General features: G+C 43.4%; 1 protein-coding gene across 1 annotated transcript in view; it reads left to right on the top strand.

The window, feature by feature from the left end:
* Nucleotides 1-19959, top strand: part of nek7 (NIMA-related kinase 7) — a 67400-nt gene that overhangs the window by 23948 nt on the left and 23493 nt on the right. The window contains exons 3-6 of the mRNA XM_071524053.1: nt 5337-5477; nt 8902-8964; nt 13358-13468; nt 17425-17533. Coding sequence (XP_071380154.1) covers nt 5337-5477; nt 8902-8964; nt 13358-13468; nt 17425-17533 — 424 coding nt within the window. The remainder of the gene's footprint in view (nt 1-5336; nt 5478-8901; nt 8965-13357; nt 13469-17424; nt 17534-19959) is intronic.

Genomic DNA, 19959 nt, shown 5'->3' with positions numbered 1-19959 from the left:
TCTTGTGTATGCAAGGGCACTGCAATATTAACACTGGAATTGCCAAGGGGGTTAATTTATTCTAAGATTTGTAATTGCAAAATTAAGGATAATTGGGTTGCGCACAAAAGAAAGTCAGATAAAGGCTCTAATGATTAATTTGAGTTTTAAGCAACACACTCCCCCACACTCACTGGATCTTCCAATGATTTCCCAACAGTTGATGATGTGTTGTTGTTACAGCTTAATGATTTCTCTCACTGTTTTTCAATCTATTTCCAGCAATTTTCATCAGTTTTTCATTCTAGGCCCACTTTTTGTGCTTGGGTTATTGGCAGTAAATTGAACTTGCTATGTTACGTCATGTTTTTGCACTCACATAGAGCATGTCTGAACTGATTTCATATTTAGTGGGAGATGGAGAGAGAGTCAGTTAGAGTATGTAGATGCCTGTCTAACCAGCATCCAGATGGGTGTCTTTCAACAAGTCCTGAATCTGTTTCACACTTTCTCAAGGTTCAGTCTTCTCGGCAGCACTCGGGGAAAAAACCCCCACCAGCCTCCTCCTGAAGAAATCTGAATTGTATATGCAATGAAGGATATTCTGTATCGCTTGCGATATCATTTCTCTTGGTCCCGGAGGTATGATGCATATGCATTAGGTAAACGAGATGAGCTGGTAAGATGTGCATTTTTAATGGCGCATTTGCTCTTTGAGTGAGTGGGAGGGTTGGCGAGGAGGCCCCCTCAGATCATATTTTGATCGTCACTGCAGATTTTGACAGAGACGGATCTGTCTGTAAGCGCTAAGACAAGGCAGTGCGGCTATGGAGCAGATTGAGAAGAGAAGCAGGAGAAGCACCTTTGGGGTGAATCCTGGCTGTTTGACTGGCTGGTTGACTGGCTGACTGGCTGAGGATGAATATTGCATGGTGCCGAGCTCAAGGGGGCTGGTGACTGGTGAGGGTGGGAGTGGGCCCCCCTGCCTGGTTCCCTGTCTGTCTCTTTCTGTCTCTCTCTCTCTGTCTCTCTCTCTTTCTCTCTCTCTCTCTCTCTCTCTCTCCCTCTCTCTCTCTCTCTGTGGGAGACGGCACCTCTCTGCTGCCGCTGGCCTTTCTGTGGCAGCCGTTGGCACTGCTGGGCTGTCACATCACACCTCCTCCCCTCTGCTGCTTGTCTTCCTTTCTCTCTCACCCTCTCTCCCTTTCTCTGTCTCCCACATTCCCTCTTCCACTCTCCATGTGTCTTGTCAGTTGTGTTTGGCGATGGTGTCATTATTGGCCAGCCCGTATCACACTTCCTCCGATGAGCTGTCTGTCTGCTCTCTCTCTCTCTCTCTCTCTCTCTCTCTCCCCCCCCTCTCTCTCTCCCCTCCCTTTCTCAATCCCTCTGCCAGTGAGTTGCCCATGGCGATTGTGTGTCACCTTTATACCCAAGACACGCTGTCCCTCACAGACGTTACCCATAATGCCTTGCATGGCTGCCACTTAATCTCCATCCCCTGCAGCTTGTCCCCATCACCAACCAGAATGACGTGAGCGAAAAGAGTAAGCAGAGTTGGACGCCAGTGGCTCACCACATGATACAGCCCGACTATTTCATTTCTGGAAATAGAAGACAAGAAAAAGATAAAGGAAATCTATATTATGAGGATCAGAATTTGGAAAGAGTTGCTAATCGTCACCATGCTGAACACTAACTGTTACTTTGCCCAAGCCTTTGTTGACAGCCTAAAGTAAGTGATTGATCTTACCTGACATGTGATACAGTCAGCTGGCAATTATAGACAGATAGCTGTGTTAGTTCATGCGGTAAGTTCTTCCAGGAATGACTTGGCAAGAAACTGGCCACTTTTAGTGCATTTAGGTCACCTCTGTATTTTTGGCCTAAACAGTAATGTGAGATGGTTGTGACAGATGGATGTTAAGACTGAAAGATGATTGGATGTGAGGTAAGACGCAGCTGTGCTCTTGAGTCTTCTGAAAAGTCTTCCTTTGATGCCGTTTGGTGTATGCTTTTATCCTAAATGCCTTACAATTTTTTGTTTGTTTTCTTTTAGCATGGGCAGCGCAGTAGGATCAAACATTTAACCCTGGCAGCATTAGTGCCATGCTCTACCCATTGAGATACACAGGACCTTTTCCTCTGAAAGGTCCATCAGGCCAGAGGAGGGTTTTCTCTGGGCTTCACCTGACTGACACACTCACAGACATAAACAGCTCTTGTTCCTTTACGAGCTGCGGTCTGTACAACCCACTCCTCCTACTTTTGTTCAGCCACTGACCCCTTCGTCATTCAGGGTCATTCCTCTGTGACTCCCCCTTATGTGTGTGTGTGTGTGTGTGTGTGTGCGCGCTTCTGTGTGTGTTGGGGCCTCGTGTTTCAGCTGGGAGCTCCCGATTGTGTGACAGCCATGCGCGGCAGATGAGACGGCCTGTCAGTCAGCCGTGGCCCGGCTGCCCTTTGAAGGCCAGGCCAGGGGGCGAAGAGGTGCCGCAAATGGCCTGTGAAGTTTACATACACTGCCCACTGCTAAACAGATTAGCTCTAATGAAGTGTCTAATGCCGGGGCCGCCGGCTGACATAATCCTGCCTGGCAGCCCGGCCCCTCGGCTGCCAAAAAAGCCGCCCCCCCTCCGGCCCTCTCTCCGCCCTCGCACGGCCTCTGCTGCCACCCAGGGCGACTCCACGCGGGGAGGTGCCCACCGTTAATCACGCCGGACAGTGTGCGATCTGACATGCAAATGTAGGTCATTGCATATGTAAATGTGTGATTACGGGGCTGGCATGCCAGGACACATTAGCAAGACTGTGCTCTCAGCAGGCGGTTGTCACAGCGCTTTAGAGGCTCATGCTAACATTTGTCAAGCTACCATGCAGCGAGTGAAAGCAATGCCCCCTTGTCCTCCTCGTGTCTCTCTCTCTCTCTCCCTCTCTCTGTCTCTCTCTCCCTCTCTCCTAATCTATACACCACAAACTCTGCATTGTGAACAAATGCTGCAGTGACCATTAAAAAACAGTCAATGCACAATATTGCCTGGCTTTCAATCTGGCACGCCTTTGTAGATCTTAGTGTATCATACATTTTGCCTTGTTTCTATGCAAGTTCAATTGCCATGAAAATTCCCTGGTGGAATAATATCTTATTATTGTTACAGCTTGTAGTGGTAGCTATTAGTGAAGTACAGTAGGAGTTCTTCAGAGTTGCCGTAATGTTGAACAATAGGTTGTGGAACAGTGTGTCATGCTCGCTGTCAGAGCGACTCCAAGACAGCTCGGGATGATGGCGGTGTCATGCTGAAAAATGCACACACCTCGGCGGTGTTAATTGGACGGGGCATCTCGTTGGCTCACGCCTGTTCCCTTGGCTGTCAACTTAAAAAACAATGAAATGCTTAAATTGGTTGCCCCCTTGCCCCCCCCTTCAGCCCTCCCACCTCTTATACGAACAGTCCTGTTGTGAATCCTGCTTCCCATAACCGTGTGTGTGTGTGTGTGTGTGTGTGTGTGTGTGTGTGTGTGTGTGTGTGTATTTGTTATGAGTATGCATTGATCCTATGCATTATGCAGTCTTTGGGTTAGTGTTGTCAGCGTATAGACAATTAATTGAGTGTTGACAACATGGCACAGACTTTGCTCCATAGGCTTAAATATGATTTGCAGAAATTAATGATTTTACAGCTGACCACATATTAGTTTTAAAACTTGTGTTTCTTTTTCATTTGTCATTTGTATATATTTTTTTTAATTCTAGCAAATTGTTCATCATTTTTTGCTTTGCTGAAATCAATGTATTCAAGTGGACAGTTTATTCAGCATTGTCTTCCATAGTAGAGACTGGGCAGCTAGCTTGCTAGCTGAGGGAATCCTGTGTGGCCTGCAGTCTGTGTTCATGCTGACTCCATCAAACTGTGAAACACAAGTGAAGCGCACGAGCATGATGACACTCCCCTCTTGTGTTTCAGTGCTGAGGAGATTCTTTTTTGACCTCTTCCTCCTCCTCGTCTTCCATGCGTCGGTCCTAAGTCGCTTGCCCGTGAGCCGCTCCCTCGGCCATGTTGGGAGAAGTGCTGGTGACATGTGGCATTCTGATATCTGTCACCTTCTGTTTGCTCCCGCCGACGCCTTGTACAAGTTTACTAAAAGGCTGGAAAGGTCACGCAGCCCGCTCTGTGCGTTTTTTTCACACATCATGTCTGAGGGGCTCATTCTGGCTTATTTTTCAGTGTTTTTTTTTTTTTTTTAATTGTGGTAGGCGAGTGCACAGCCGATCCTTTGGGGAGGAGAAGGAAAGTTTAAGCACTTCAGAGACTGTGGCCTAGTGCCAGGCTGTCAGTGATGGGAGCTGGCAGACAAAGGAAGGAGGAGGACAATACTATGCTGGATTCTACTGAACTTAGTAACCTAATGAGATGGAAGGCTTATTGGCTGCATTTATGTAAAGTGATATCTTATTGATCCCCATAGGGAAAATTTTCTCCCCTCACCCCAGAGCCAATAAGGACTCAGTGTCTTGCAAACACAGAGATTTAACCCGGGTCCCCCGGTTAAAGGACGGTCTTCCTACTCAGTGTGACACCCTGCTGCCCCTAAAAAGTTAGATCAGGCTGCTAAAGAACTACCAATTAGCCCATTAATGATGCAAACATTTTGCACGTTATAGTTAGCATGACTTGCGATACCTTCCAGGTATCTTGTGAGCTCACACTTGTGTATTGATGAGGAAAAACATTTGTAGGCCTGAACTGCTAGTGTGTGCTTTGGATAGCTATGTAAGTATAGTAAAGTCTTGCACCATAGTTGCATGCAATTAATTTTTTATAGGCCAGGGAGTAGGAGATATGTTCAAATTCTTTAAGGGGGATGGTGAATAGGTAAAAATTGTTGTTGTTACCCCATGCATTTTTCCTAAAATATATATTTTACAACAGGGATGCAAGGAAAAATTTCCTGTTCACACCACAAAGTCTGCAGTCTATAGGCTTTAGCTTGGTGTACACTGTTCAGTGCAGCTGTAGTAATTCCTGGAGAACTTTCATAGCGTGACACATCAGCCTAATGCCAGTCAAATCATCAGCAGCCTAGAGCAGCCTCTCAGCAAAACAAACTACAGAAGCTGGAACTCACCACAGTTTCACCCACATCCTTCAGCCCTCATCCTTTCTTCCTCTTGTTCTCATTAAGATGTGGAGATGCTTGCACTGCAATGGCAAATACATGGTTACCGCAAAATGGCGGCAATCATGTGTTTTTATTCGTTGTTGTCCTTCCCTCTAATGTGTGTTTGTGTGTGTGTGTGTATGTGCGTGCGTGTGTGGATGAATGTTTGCTATTGTATTGTTGTTTTGGCCTTTTAGAAACCGCTGCAGCCAGATATGGGCCATAATTCGCTGGCTAACTTCCAGATCGAGAAGAAGATTGGTCGGGGCCAGTTCAGCGAGGTGTACCGGGCGAGGTACCTGCTAGACAACACGTCCGTGGCCCTGAAGAAGGTCCAGGTGAGACACAGGCAACGGTCGTTGTTTATGCTTGTTAAAACAAGTGAGCTGCATCACTATGGATACCTGGAGCAGTCAATATTTTTGGTTGGTTTCCTGAACTCATTAGGGGGTATGAGTGCTAAAAAGTAACAATATTCTACTATAGTGAAATATTCTTCTAGCCTTTCATTGTCTATCATTATGCTGATCTTTTTTTTTAGATTTGTCTTGTAGTCATGCAAAGAATGAATTTAAGCACCACTCCAATTTTTTTGGACATAGTAATTAATGGCTATGTGTAAATTGTTTAACAATATATTTATTGGATTTTCTTATTTTTCAATAGCAATAGCTAAAGCAATAATAAAACAAACAAAAACAAAAACAAAAACAAAAACAAAAACAAAAACCAGCTCAGATCAACAAACATATACAGGAGGGTACAGGAAATAGCCTATATTGCAGGTAAGTCACAGGTTACAAAAGTTCAGGTTCAAGAGACGCCTTGTAAAATAATGGAAGAAAAATCAGGTCCAAGATAATTCAGATAGGGCTGCCAGACTTTGTAGAACTGCTATGTGTAAATTAATGAAAGGTATGGTGTGCAGATGAAAACGTGGAATGTTTTTATTCAATTTTTATACATAACTCATAATCCAGGTCTATTTTCTTTCACAAACAGTACAATTGCACACAGACTTTAATATGTTTGTAATTGTATTCAAGACTGAAATGTAAACAAATTCAAAATCATTGGCACAACAAATATGATTTACAGAAAATGTCTGGCAATTAAAATATATATGTAAATTTGCCTTAAATTCCAGATATCTTCTGCTCTTAAAGAAATGTAATGAAATAACCTAGAGTGTTAGGTGCGCACACACACACACACACACACACACACACACACACACACACACACACACACACACACACACACACACACACACGCACATGTTCCAGAGCTCTGTTGTAGGCTGCTTAGTAAAACCTCCTGCTCTCCTCTCATGAACGCACACACTGATGCTTTTGATACACATGCACAAACACTAATACACAGATGATAAAACTCAACAATTGTGGGAATGCACTCTGTGACTGTGTGATTGCTGAGTCAGCAATCACACAGTCACAGGTATAATATTCTCGCTCTTTATTTTATTCCGTACACTTTTTTGGCACCTAACTACTCCTTCATACTGTAAGCTAGAAACTCCATTCAAACTTTAAAATGTTCAGCTTGTTTAGGACATGCGTGCTTGCATTCAACTTTTTGATATCTATTATATTTTTTAAACTATTCTACTTTTTTCCACTTTTTTTATAATGGGAGTCAATGGACGGAATGTTCAAATCTGCACTTTTTGAACTCTAACTACTCTTTCATACTTTTAGCTAGAAACTTCATTCAAACTTCAAACTGTTCAGCTTTTTTTTAGGACATTACAACTTGTATTCAACTTTTTATATCTTTTATACTTTTTGAACTATTCAAGTTTTGAATACCTATTTTTACAATGTAAGTCTACGGGAGGACTGTTCAAACCATGCCCTCTTTGAACTCTAACTACTCTTTCATACTTTAAGCTAGACACTCAATTCAGACTTTAAACGGGTCACCACTTTTAGTACTTTATTACTCTTCTTCAGCTTTTTGATACCTTTTGTACTTTTTGAGAAATTGCAGTTTAAGTTTTATACTTTTTTCAACCTTTATAATGGGATCCTATGGAGCCAGCCTAGAGTGTGTGATGTCACAACTCACTCTAGCAGACTGTACAAGCTGTACTTTTCACTAAATTCACACATTTTTGAACTGTGACAGTTCACACAACTTTAACACTACATACACATATCATACATCAAACCCTTCAGCTACTTCTGCTCTCACTCACAATGTCAATATATAAGCGATACGATGTATAGTTTTTGAGATGTTAACATTTGTTCGACACTAGTGCTCCACCCTTTTTCACAGTAGTTTCTGCTGCACTGCTGCTCTCTAACACAGACAGTTGTTCTGCTTTTTTCACTCTTCTTCTTTTCAACATGTCTTTTACATATTTTCATACCTGTTTCCTCTTAGTATTATTACATTTTAGCACTTTCCTAACATTATTACTTGTCACTTTTTTACTTTATGTTTTTTCTAGTGAATATATACCTACTTTTCATACTCTGCATACTCCTTTCAGCTCTTACAAAATAGTCTTCATAGTTTGTTCGTTTGTTCCCCTTCCTACTCTTATAGTATTCATACTCCTTCCACCTTTTACACATAAGCCTTCCTACTCTTCATAGTATTCATACTCCTTCCACCTTCCAGCTGTTACACATAAACCTTCCTACATATTTTCTTACTTTTGTTTAGTACATGTCTCACATTATTACTTATCACTTGGACACTCATTACAGCTCCTTCACAGAAGTGTTTTAAACTGCCGCATTTCTCACAGTTTTAACATTACATACACATATTATACTTTGCCTCAGCTGCTTCAGCTTGAACAGACGATCCACAGTCAGTCATGTTCAGAAACACACACACACACACGGACACGCCCACACACACACGTGCCTACACACACCACATATGCTAGGTATTTGTTGTTATGGGCTGTCACATTTATATTGCAATCACACGCATTTTCTCCAGAAAATGCACCTTTCTAGTTAACACAAGGAAGCATGTATGTGCGCAGTAAAACACATATGCACAGAAATGCCCACATACACATACCTGGTAAAACAAAAGAATAACAGATTATTCTTATTATGTTTGGCTCTGGGGTTTGCCTCTGTCATTGCCCAGTGCTTCCTTATTGCTGATCAGTCTGACAGCGTGGAGCCCCCCCCCCCCCACACACACACACTTTTAATCTGTTATATATACATTTGATTGTCATGCAGCTGCTATATATGCCATGTTATTTTTAAGTGTAGCAAAATGCTGTATGACTGTGTAGGCTATATTAAAGATGATATGACTGCAGCTCGCTGGGTGAACATGCACACACATACAGACGAACACACATGCACACACACACACACACACACACACACATATATACACACACATACACACTCACTGATTCATACACACATACACACCACCAGGAAGATATGTCTCTCTGTAGCTCTCTGGGTGAACATGTATATACACACACACACACACACACACACACACACACACACACACACACACACACACACACACACACCTTAAACAGGGATGTGTGTGTGTCACTCAGATGTACAACATCATGCACTGACTCCAACGCCACCCTCTAGATAACAGCAGCCATGTTTCCTGTTTTCTCTGTTTAGTGTTTTTTTTTTTGCCATTTTCTCTACATCTCTCTATCTCTCCATTTCTTGAATATGTCATAACACCCCTCTCTCTCCTCTCTCTCTCTCTCTCCTTTTGATCTCTTGATAGATATTCGACTTGATGGATGCCAAAGCTCGGCAAGATTGCATCAAAGAGATAGATCTCCTTAAGGTAAAGAACCAGAGGAGAGGGAGACGGCGTCATGCGCTGCGCTCAGTTCTCTTAAGGTGCCTCAGCTGAGACCTTCCACCACAGGAAAACAATTGATCTGCACCAGACGGCTCAGATTTGTGTGGTGTGTGTGTGCGTGTGCGTGCGTGTGCGTGCGTGCGTGTGTGTGTGCGCGCGTGTGTGCATGTGCGTATGTGTTCCTTGCATGGTTATGAACGCAGAAGTGTGTGTGAGTATTTGTGTACATAAATGTGTGTGTGTGTGTGTGTGTGTGTGACTGTACATGTGCATTATTGTCTCTGTATGTCTGCGAGCATGTGTGTACCTGCACCTGTGTGTGTATGTGTGTGTGTGTGTGTGCGTGCGTGCATCACTTGCACCAGTTTGCCATCCCTCCAGGCTCACATTGACTCTTTTTTTTAATGCCAAAACTATTGTTTTTATCTCTCTGTAATGTTTTGAGGGGGGGCAACAGTGCATCAGCATGGAAATTTAGCAGCCTCCCTCATGTGTCTCTTGATGTTTTACCTCTCTCCCTCCCCTCCCTCCTTCTTTCTTTTCTCTTCTTTTTTTCAAATGAAGCGGTTTCATTTATCAAACTACCTTAAACATGTGTCAGTCGTGCTGCTCTCAAACGCTAATGAACAAACTAATGACAGCTTCAATAACTCCCCCTGTCTGCAAGATCCGCGGCGCGTGCGTGTATTCCTGGTTATCTTCCCCCTCCATATCATATGTGCAGCTTTTTCTGTGTATGTGAGCTGGAGGCAGTTTGCACACATTCGCGCGCTCACACATACACATTGGGGAAAACAAGAAAACACTACAGCCAATTAGTTTGTGCCACTCAAACACTTCAGTGAAGCTCCCCGGGCTCTTCGGGCCAATCACAGACAACGATACTCCGATGCTGGAGATACCCTGTAAAGAACTGTAATCTGAGTGGTAGATCATTGATATGACAGCATGAGACAGCGGGGTGTGCCTGGATCTGTATGTGTGACCTCCAAGCAAGGGTCAGGTGGGGGTTAAATGTCACACTATGCCAGGTGACTGCATTCTCTTATTTCCTATATGCATCTCCCATTTCCTTTATTTCTCATTCTGTTTTATCTTGCTTGCTCCCTCTTTATATGCATCCTTCTCCTGCTCTTGCTCCCGCCTTCTCTTCCTCCGTACCCCTTTTCTCCTTCATCCTTTTCTGCATGTCCTTTTCCTACTTCTCCCCTCAGCTTGTTCCTATCTCCTCTCTTTTCCTCTCTCACCCTGTTGCCATGTCACTCCATCCATCCCTCCTCCTTTTCTCTCTCCCTGCCTTGTCTTCCCCCCTTGGAGCATTTTGTTCCTCTCTTTTCGCCCTTTAAGCAATGTCTTCTAGCTGATTGCTAGTGAGCGTGGTAGTTATGCCCTGCGCTGCCCGGTCAGCCTAATAATAAAGGGCCGAGTGTGAGAGAGAGAGAGAGAGAGTCCTTCTGCCTTATCCCCCACTAGACAGGCCAACAGGAGACACAGCCAAATCAGAATAATGAGAGGCATACTGGCATGGACCGACTGGAATGACACACATACAGACGTGTGCGTGTACACACACACACACACACACTCATAGCCCTTCAACAGTCTGCCTATTTGTTTGTTTGTCTGTCTATGTCTATGTCTGCTCATTCATCTGTGCTCTACTCTTCTGGCATGATGATTTCAGCTTGAGAATCTCACTCCATCCTTTTGTCTAAATCCATGCTGATAGGAATGTTGGTGCAGAAAGAGCCTGCTCCCTGCTAATCTGCTAGTTTCACAATTCTTGAAATCCCGCAACTTGGGTAATCCTCTCTTTTGCTTGTGGTTGCTGTCAGCCCTGGATTGTATTCTGAAGACTAATGTGTGTGTGTGTGCGCGTGCCTGGGTTCTGCATCTGATTAGATTATACCAGCGGTTTACTGACAAGACAGAGAACTGGCAGCAACCAACTTCATTTAACCTGATGCACACACTATACACCCACTTTATGTTTGAGGTCTCTTTATGAACAGTATGTTTCTTGGCAAATTTAGTAAACATTTAAGTTTCCCTCTTAAAGGAAAAATCAACCCAAGATTAGATGTGTGGTTGTCATTCATTGAGTTGTAAAATATGTTGTGCATACAAAGACACAGCAGCAGCTTCCACTAATGTTGGACATTAGAAGTCCATTAGAAGCCAGCATACAAGAGTCTTTCCATTTTGTCCTGGCTTACAGCAACCATTTCTACTCTACTAGAATGTAACAGAAAATCTTTTTTTTCAGCTTTGTTGTTTGTTATCAGCCACATTTTTTGTGCATGCAGTTCCATTTTGAAATTTATCCTGTTTACTATCATGGTTAATTTTACCATCAGATTGCATTTGTCAGTACATTGTTCTGCTTTGAAACCCTGAGATCCCCAGCACACCATGTTATTGTTTAGTTGGAAATATCACACATCGCAATATCAGCCTTGTGTGATTATGTAATTACACACACTGGTTGAGAACCACCATCTATATAGTAGGCTACAAATCATAACAGTTAATCATCTTAATGAATGATTGTTGTAATGCAATAGACTTTGACAGATTAGACACACAGTTGATGATTTTGCATCCATCATTTACATAAACATCTGCGTGTGAACATATCCCCGTCATTTCTCTGTATCCTGCGCCTGGGGTTCGAGTGTTGGAAGAAGGGGAAGGGGGGAGGGGGGGGGGGGGGGGTTGAGGGAGGGAGGGAGAGAGAGAGACAGAGAGAGAGAGACAGAGAGACTTGTCATCACTCTGGCTTCCCTGGCTGTGCTACAGTGTGGAGCCGCACAGAACTGCCACCCTGAGCCAAAAATACATCTGGCATGAGTGGATGAGGGAGGGAGAAGGAAAGATGGAGACATGAGGAGGGGAAAGAGAGAAGGAATGAGAAAGAGAGGAGGACGGGGTGGGGGGTGGGGGGGGGGGGTTTAGAGATGGAGTGGAGAGTGTAGTGTAGCGTAGCGTACTGTACTGTGCTCTCCTCTCCTCTCCTCTCTCCTCGGCATCATCCGGAGCATGAACATTTCTTTAATCACAGCAGAGAAAGAGAAGAGCGGAGCCGAGAGGAGGACGCGTGTCACACCGCTCCGTCTGCTCGCATCACGCCCCCCCACCCCCCCACCCCCTCCCTCCGACACCGCCACGCCACACAGCTCCATCTCTCCAGCCCTCCCCATATCACCGTCTCTTCCCTTCTCTCTCCCTCTCTCTAACTCTCTTTCTCGCCCTATCCTCCTCATGCTTTTTTTTTTTTTACTCACCTTTGTTCTCTGTCTCTACCTCTTCACCCCTCCCTGTTTCCATCACTCCTTTTCCTTGTCTGTGTCACTGTGTCATTTGTTTTCTTTCCCTTCATCGTCCCCCCCCCCCCCCTTTCTCTTTTCCTTCTCTGGATGGATAGAGCCTTTTTGTTTACTTCAGGGAATGTTGTTCCCGCCTTATTGACCAACCAACAGGAAGGAATCTCACCCAGAGATGAGCCTGGGACGCTTATTTTTCTGTCTGCCAGCCGTGTCAGCCTGTCAGACATTTGTGTGTGTGTGTGTGTGTGTGTGTGTGGTTGTGTGTGTCCGTGTGTGTGTGTGTCTCGCACATGGGCTGTTGTCATCACAGAGAGGTTGTTGTGACATATCACCCAGCTTTGTCACACTTGAGGACAAAACCGTCTCATTAGGTCCACACTTTACTACCAACATGGATTTGACTGTTTTGTTTTAATTGGTTTTAGCTGGTGAAAGTACAATGCATTGCACAACTCATGACATAAAGACATAAACCTCTGTTGTTTATCATCTGCAAGGGATGATAGGGTTGTTTTGATATAAATTTTATAATAGCACTATGCAGCAGTTGTCATTATTTGGGAACGCCGCATAAAGCTTTGTGTGAATAAGTAGGGGCAGCATAGTGCAAGTAAATGCTGGATAGGGTACAAAATGAGTTAACCAGGAGAAAACATGTAATCTGCAGCGAGTTTGTCCAGATGTTAATGAAGTTAATCTAAACCTTCATCTTATTTACAATTGAATAGAATCTCAAAGCACACGCTGAGCTCACTACAGGGCACGCCAGTGTGCCACAGGCCAATTTTTCTTCTGCGTTTCAATTAAATGAGCCCACCCAGTTACAAAATGATGTGCCACTTCTGTGCCATGACACAACCATTGGGTACCAGCACTTTGCAGTATTGCAAGAAGGCGCCACCGTCTGTAGCTTCTATGAGGGATGATAGTAACTCTTGGATTAGGCAGTGCTGACCTAGAGAGCTGTGTTAATGCTAAAACTGTCACCAACACCTCTCCTATTCTCTTTTTCTCTCTTCCTCCATGACCCCTTTCTTTTCCCCCCACAGCAATTGAACCACCCCAATGTGATAAAGTACCATGCATCTTTTATTGAGGAGAACGAGCTGAACATAGTACTGGAGCTTGCGGATGCAGGGGACCTCTCACGCATGATCAAGGTAAGGGACTCCACACAATGCCAAACTTGCCAACTCACACCCATTTGTTCACTACATCTTGCCTAGACTTAGCTGAACTACTGGAAGAGCAGTTGATTTGTTGGTCTCCTCAAGGAATGCTTGAGGCAACACCCAGGCACAACAGACCTAAAGGAGAGACTCAAAAATGGCAGCATAGCTTGGGATATCAGTTAAACCAAAATTTCAGTGTTTTTAGATAGTCAATTATATAGTTTTTATATTGGCACTGATTTTGATACTGGTTCTTTTTTGGCACTGATTTTAATAATCTACTACTACTACTGCTCATAAATATGAGGCAACCTACACTGTCTGCACAGTGCACAGTTGTATACATTTTACAGCATATTAGTGAAATCAGTGAAATGTCAGTTTCTGGATAGAAGGTCTATACAGTCTATAGTACTTTGATACTGTGTAGAATAAAAGGATACCTCTATTATTGACTAAATGTCTAGTCCATGAGGTGCAAAGTCTGACAAAATCATAGCCAGTCCAAAGTTAGAGAGGGCCCCTTCTCTGCTTGTTGTCCGAGGGAGCTCAAAAGGAATGCTAGTATGAAAGCACCAAACTGCTGACGTGATCTTGTATAACTGAAGGAATGGTGGCAGGAGGTCTGTGGTTTTTGGTTGGTACCAGATCTCAACTACCTGGACATTGAGTCAGGCCGAGTCATCCATTCCACATTGAACCCAAATAATATAGGACCTCCTGCAAACCTCTTGAAACCCCAACAGTCTGCATTAACAGCTGCCTAGACTGTATAAAGGGAAGTTGTTAAAAATCAAATGATGGTGAAAAGTCAAAAAGTTCACACATGTTGTCTGTAGGGGGTATATGACCAAATAGTGAGCGTAAATGATCTGGCTTTGATGTTAAGTAGTCCTCATACCTTGTCAGATGAAATCTTGAGGGGAGGTAGTGGCTGCAACAGCTGCTATTTTGTCTTAACATGGATTAGTGAATGAATTTTGATCTTGCACTCGCCCTCTATGTTTTCATCATATTTTTGCTTATGTACATTGCTGTATTTTGTTTGCCTCAATACTGCTTTCTTGGCTAGATTTCCTCAAAAAAAAAGATATTCATAATCTCAGTGGGACTAACCAGTGAAATTAATGTTGAATAAATAAATGTAAGCAAATGTACTGTATATATGACCATATGACCATGTCCTAAACTGTTAGCTTTATAGCAAGGGAGAATTGTGCTTGCAAGGATGCTGTCATTGAATTTGAAGAAGAAGCTGCATGGTTGTTCGAAAGTAGTAACGATTCCCCATCAAGCGCTCCCTGTTATGCATCTCCAAGTTCGACCAAAACCCCCAGCTATTCACAACCTGCCAGTATAGCAAATTAGTAGTGTGCATGTAAAAAGCCCGGTCTCTCCCATGCATAAATGATGCGGCGGCGTTGTATCGGCGCTGCTCGACAAGCCGTTTGCAGTCATACTCAGCAGCTCCACGTCCGCACAGTTCAACACAGCAAATTAGGAGAGGCGAGGATTAGCGGTACGAGAGATTGAACATGGCAGGCTCAGCACACACACGCGCACACACTCCTATATATACACACGCTCTCACACACTGATTGCATACATATACTGTATAAGCAAAGCATATGCAGACACTTATGCGCACACAAACATGGCAAGGCACACACACAAACGCACATACACAGAGACGCACTTTACAGAGATGTAACATGGCAGCCTTAAGAGGTATGATAACAAACCGCTGAGCGTCACTGCTATCTAGCTGAGCTACCGAGGATGCTGGGAGTATTCAGACTGTGTCATCTCCTTATGGCTGCTGACAACACACACGCACGCACGCACGCACGCACACACATGGTTCTACTCTGCACCATTCGTCTCCTGTACCGTTCTAAATGATTTGTTTTTCTAATTAAGCAGTGGCAGTCCAGAGGTACGCGCCAGGGCTTAGCCCCCCTCCCAGGGCCGTATTGTGAAGTAAACACACTCGTACAGTGTGCCATATGTAAAACAGAACCCCCCCCCCCATGCATGAATTTAACATTTTTTATTCTTTTTGATTTCTCATCCTCCACTCCACTCTCTCCTTCTCTCCCTCTGCCGACCCTCCCTCCCTCCTTCGCTCGCTATTACTCCCTCTCTCTGACCATCTCAGAATTCAAATGAAATCAAATGGTCCTTGATTTGCATGCACTTACAGAATATTGCATGTGCAGTGTTTGCTGTTAAAGGCATGGAGAAGAGGGTGGTGGTGTGTTGGTGGGTGTCTATGTGCTCCCCCATTGACATCAAACAGTCCTCTGATATGGAAATGGGAGGGCAAGGGAAGAATGGCTCCTCACTGAGGCTTTGTTTGGATGTAGGCCAAGGTCTCTCTCTCTCTCTCTCTCTCTCTCTCTCTCTCTCTCTCTCTCTCTCTCTCTCTCTCTCTCTCTCTCTCTCTCTCTCTCTCTCTCTCACTTTCACATTTTTATTCTCTCCCTCTCTTCTGTCTCTCACTATCACTTACCATCCTTCCTTTTTCTTTCACTCTTGCACACGCTTGCTCTCTCACTCCCCATCGGTGTCTCTCTCTCTCTCTCTCTCTTGCTTTCTCCCTCTCCCTGTCTTTCTCTTTCTCTCTGACATTGTGCAGTAGGTCTAGGGATGTGGACCAATAATTCTAGCTGACTAGCCCCTTAACAGCCCTGTCATTTCTCCTCCTTGACCCCTGACCTCACTGGAGAATGACAGGTTATTATGTCTTTATATATAATAAAGAGTAAATGAGCGAAACAAGCCATTACTCTATAGTAGACTTGTGCCAAGAGCTGCTCAATAACTTGATCATATGCCATTAGGATGTTGATTGATTCGCTTTCACCACTTTTCAACACTCATTTTTACATTTCAAGGAACAATTTATGATAAAGTGAAGAGTTTCATTCGAAAAGGAGAGATCCACTATTAAAAAAAACTGGATATTCTAGTCCATACTCTGACAAAATGATTGCTGGAAAGAAAGTAAGACTCATTATTGGCTATTCTTGACATTATTTATAGTGTTAAATGATGTCATTATTTGTGCTTTTTATGTATTGCAGTAACTATAAACAGGAAAGGTTGGAACAGGAATAGGAGAAAAGACATGACAAGGTCAAATCCACACTGGCATGAATGCATGGCTTGTGCGACCTATGGAGCCATGAGAACACCTCAGAAAACCCTACTTTTCGCTGTACTTTGTTACTATATTTTGTTTCTTTGTTTTGTCCGCTTTTTGGTCAGAGGGGGAGTCCCTTTCATCATTTGTTGCTTCTTGTCATTGGGGACCGATCTGCCGTCATGTCTAAGTCGATGCTCTGTCATCACTGTGGCTCTGAGAGGGACCGCAGTCTTGATGATCCAGAACAACTCACTCAGCCCTCCAAAATAAATAAATAAATAAATGAATGAATAAAGAAATAACTGGAACCGCTGTGCCACTGAAAGCAGTACCTAACAAAAGAGCTGTGTGCCAGATGGGAGAGTTTTGGAAGGAACCACAAATTTCTTCTCCCCGCTCCTGAGAATGCATGTGCTTTCCATTGCAGGCCATAGTGAAAATGAGACGGGGGCTTGGTTAGGCTAGGGAGAGACGAGAGGAGAGCAGTCTGGGTTCCATTAACAGTGGAGTCATGGAGCTGGGGAGAGAGGCTGGGGATGGATGCTGTATACACACACACACACACACACACACACACAGACATAAACACACTCACAGACAGACACACACTCACACACAGACACAAACATTATTACTGCCTTCTTAAAATTATATTCCGTGCCACATGAGGCCTTTTGCTATTCCTGTTAAAGATTTTATTTGTTCCTTCTTCTCAGGTATGCTAATGTTGTGTTGACTCTGACTGTTCGGTGTGTGCGTGTGTGTGTGTGCATGTGTGTGTGCATGCGCATTGCAGCACTTTAAGAAGCAAAGGAGGCTGATCCCAGAGAGAACAGTGTGGAAGTACTTCGTCCAGCTCTGCAGTGCGCTGGAACATATGCACTCCCGGAGAGTCATGCATAGAGGTACTGTTGACACATTGATGGATACACATGTACACACATAAACACACACATACGCATACACAGTATTGATTGTCTTGCTTCATTCAATATGAGTATATAAGTCTATAGTATCTCTTTAATCTGGCCTAGTTCACACCTACAAATCCCACTTTTTACATACTTTGTGTAAAGTGCCTGCAATGTTACTGTTAACTAACTAACTGTTTGGAAAATCCTGGAGTACTAATGAAGGATAGATACTAGTTGGAGGGACCTCTATGAAGGCCACACAACTGTTCACATCTCTTAATTTTCTAGAAAATAATGTTTGAGCAAAAGCAGATATAGATAATAATAATGATGTGGATAATGAGTTATCGTGTTAGAGCAATTAGAAACTCTTATATAAGCCCCCACCAACACATCATATGAAACAGTTTAGAAGATCTAGCTATTATGTGTTTTAATATCTCTGAATATCCCTAAAAACTTAAAGGCATACGATGCAGGATTTTCCCCCATGCTACATGTTATTTTGACTCTGTTTCTACCTTCAAAATGTCACCGTCTCCCCGCACCCTCCCACCATCATTATGAAGGACACACCTCCGCTCTGGTTGGGTGAAACCGCAACAGAAGCTTTCTCATGCCATATGGGCTTGCAGAAAACGTTACCCAACATAATAATACATAATAATAACACCGATGGATATCTAACTAGCCATTTGGATACCGTACCTGTCCAACAGAAAACAGGCCAACTCTGCATCACTCTTCATCCCCTTCCTTCTTTTAGGCTAATTCTCGCCAGCGGGGAAAAGTTAAATCTTAGTTGACTCTCGTTTTTGAACGAGCCCTATCTGCAGCTCTTTTTGCTTCACTGTATTTTCTTTTTTCACCAAGTCCCACAATGCCTGGAAAAGAGAGCTGCACGGAGTACACACTACACTGTCTTGAAGAAATGTTACACTTTGTTGGCGGCGTTCATAATGAATGATAAGAACAAAAACAAAAAGCGTTTTGAGCTTTTAAACAGACTTTCAAGTTTCTATTTGCGCATGGCGTAATCAAACATATATAGGGCTAGATGATTAAAAAATGAAATAATATACATAAAATATACACTCTCCTTCAGCGCCTTTTCTCCTCTTCATGTGCTTTTGCGAGAGACGTATAACAGCGATTCCAAAGCTTTTGCTGCTCTGAAAGCAGCCAAACAAACCCAGCTTTCTTTTAGGCGTCCATATTGTTCCCACCTCAACCACTTGAACACTCTGAGGTGGGAAGTAAGAAATTCCAAGTGGGAAGTTTCCCAGTTTGTCTTGAACGTACCACTGCCCCAACACTGAATGACAGAAAAAGGCTACTGCTCAGAAACGTCCCGAACACTGTAAACACAGCCAGAGGAGGCAGAAGGGGGGATACTTGCCAGTCCAGTGAAGTGGTGTGGTCATTGAAAAATATTTTAAACAGTACAATCCAGCATAGTATGCCTTTTAATACATGTATTGCTTGAGTAAAATCATTCTGCTGTAACATGAAGTCCTGAAAATCATCACACAATGAAAACAAAACATGAAGGTGGATTTTCTATAGTGTGAACCACCTTGTTGCATATGACGGAGAAGGCCTGACTGGAGGTGTTGAACAGCACATAGACCAGAGAACACAGTGTTTATGGGCCCACATGCTTCCAATAAGACCCAGTCATATCAAGGCCTGGATTCATGTATATAGGCTGCAGCACCCATACACGGCTACAGGTGATGTAGTTCCGTTGGACTGACTCTGATTAGGGCACAGAGACACTAATGAACCCTGAGCTCTGAGCTTTAACGACCACTTAGCAGCGACCGCCTATTCAAAAGCCACTTACAATTATACGGGAGCAGTAAATTTCAAAGGCTACTGCAGGTCACATTAACATTACTTTAGAGAAAGCAAAAAAAAACAAAAATCGCCACCCCCACCCCCCACATTAACTAGAATAAATATTTTTATACAATCCAGTCAAGTTTTCTGTGCAACAACAAAAAAACATTTTTTCCCCAAGCTAAACTCAACCATGGATGTCATGCTTGTGATGCGAATTATACGCACGCAGATTGGTAGACGCTGGGGGTGGGGCTTCAAAATAATATGCACAATTTTTCTAAAACGGATTGCATGCCCTAATAAAACATTTTTTTTGTTAATGATGATGTAGTCCATACCAGAGGCACCCTTGTTCCACCCCATATCTATTTTTGGCATCTAAAATCATCTGTCACTAACTTCACATTTATGTTAGTCTATGTTTAAAATTAACATTATTTGCTTGATGCATGCTGCCAAAGTGGCATTTAAACATTCACTTGAGTTTGATTGCATACATTTTTTGTAAGCACACAGCCCTCTCTGCTGTCCTCTCATATCCTCTCTACTTCTCTCGTCTCCCCTCTCTCCTC

Source organism: Centroberyx affinis, unplaced genomic scaffold, assembly GCF_046629955.1.
Source record: "Centroberyx affinis isolate AG114_WGS23_722 - 3 ecotype Tasmania unplaced genomic scaffold, CSIRO-AGI_Caff_v1 ptg001140l_1, whole genome shotgun sequence".
Lineage (NCBI taxonomy): Eukaryota > Metazoa > Chordata > Actinopteri > Beryciformes > Berycidae > Centroberyx > Centroberyx affinis.
The sequence above is the reverse complement of the archived record's forward strand: the minus strand, read 5'-3'. Positions and strand labels throughout refer to the sequence as shown.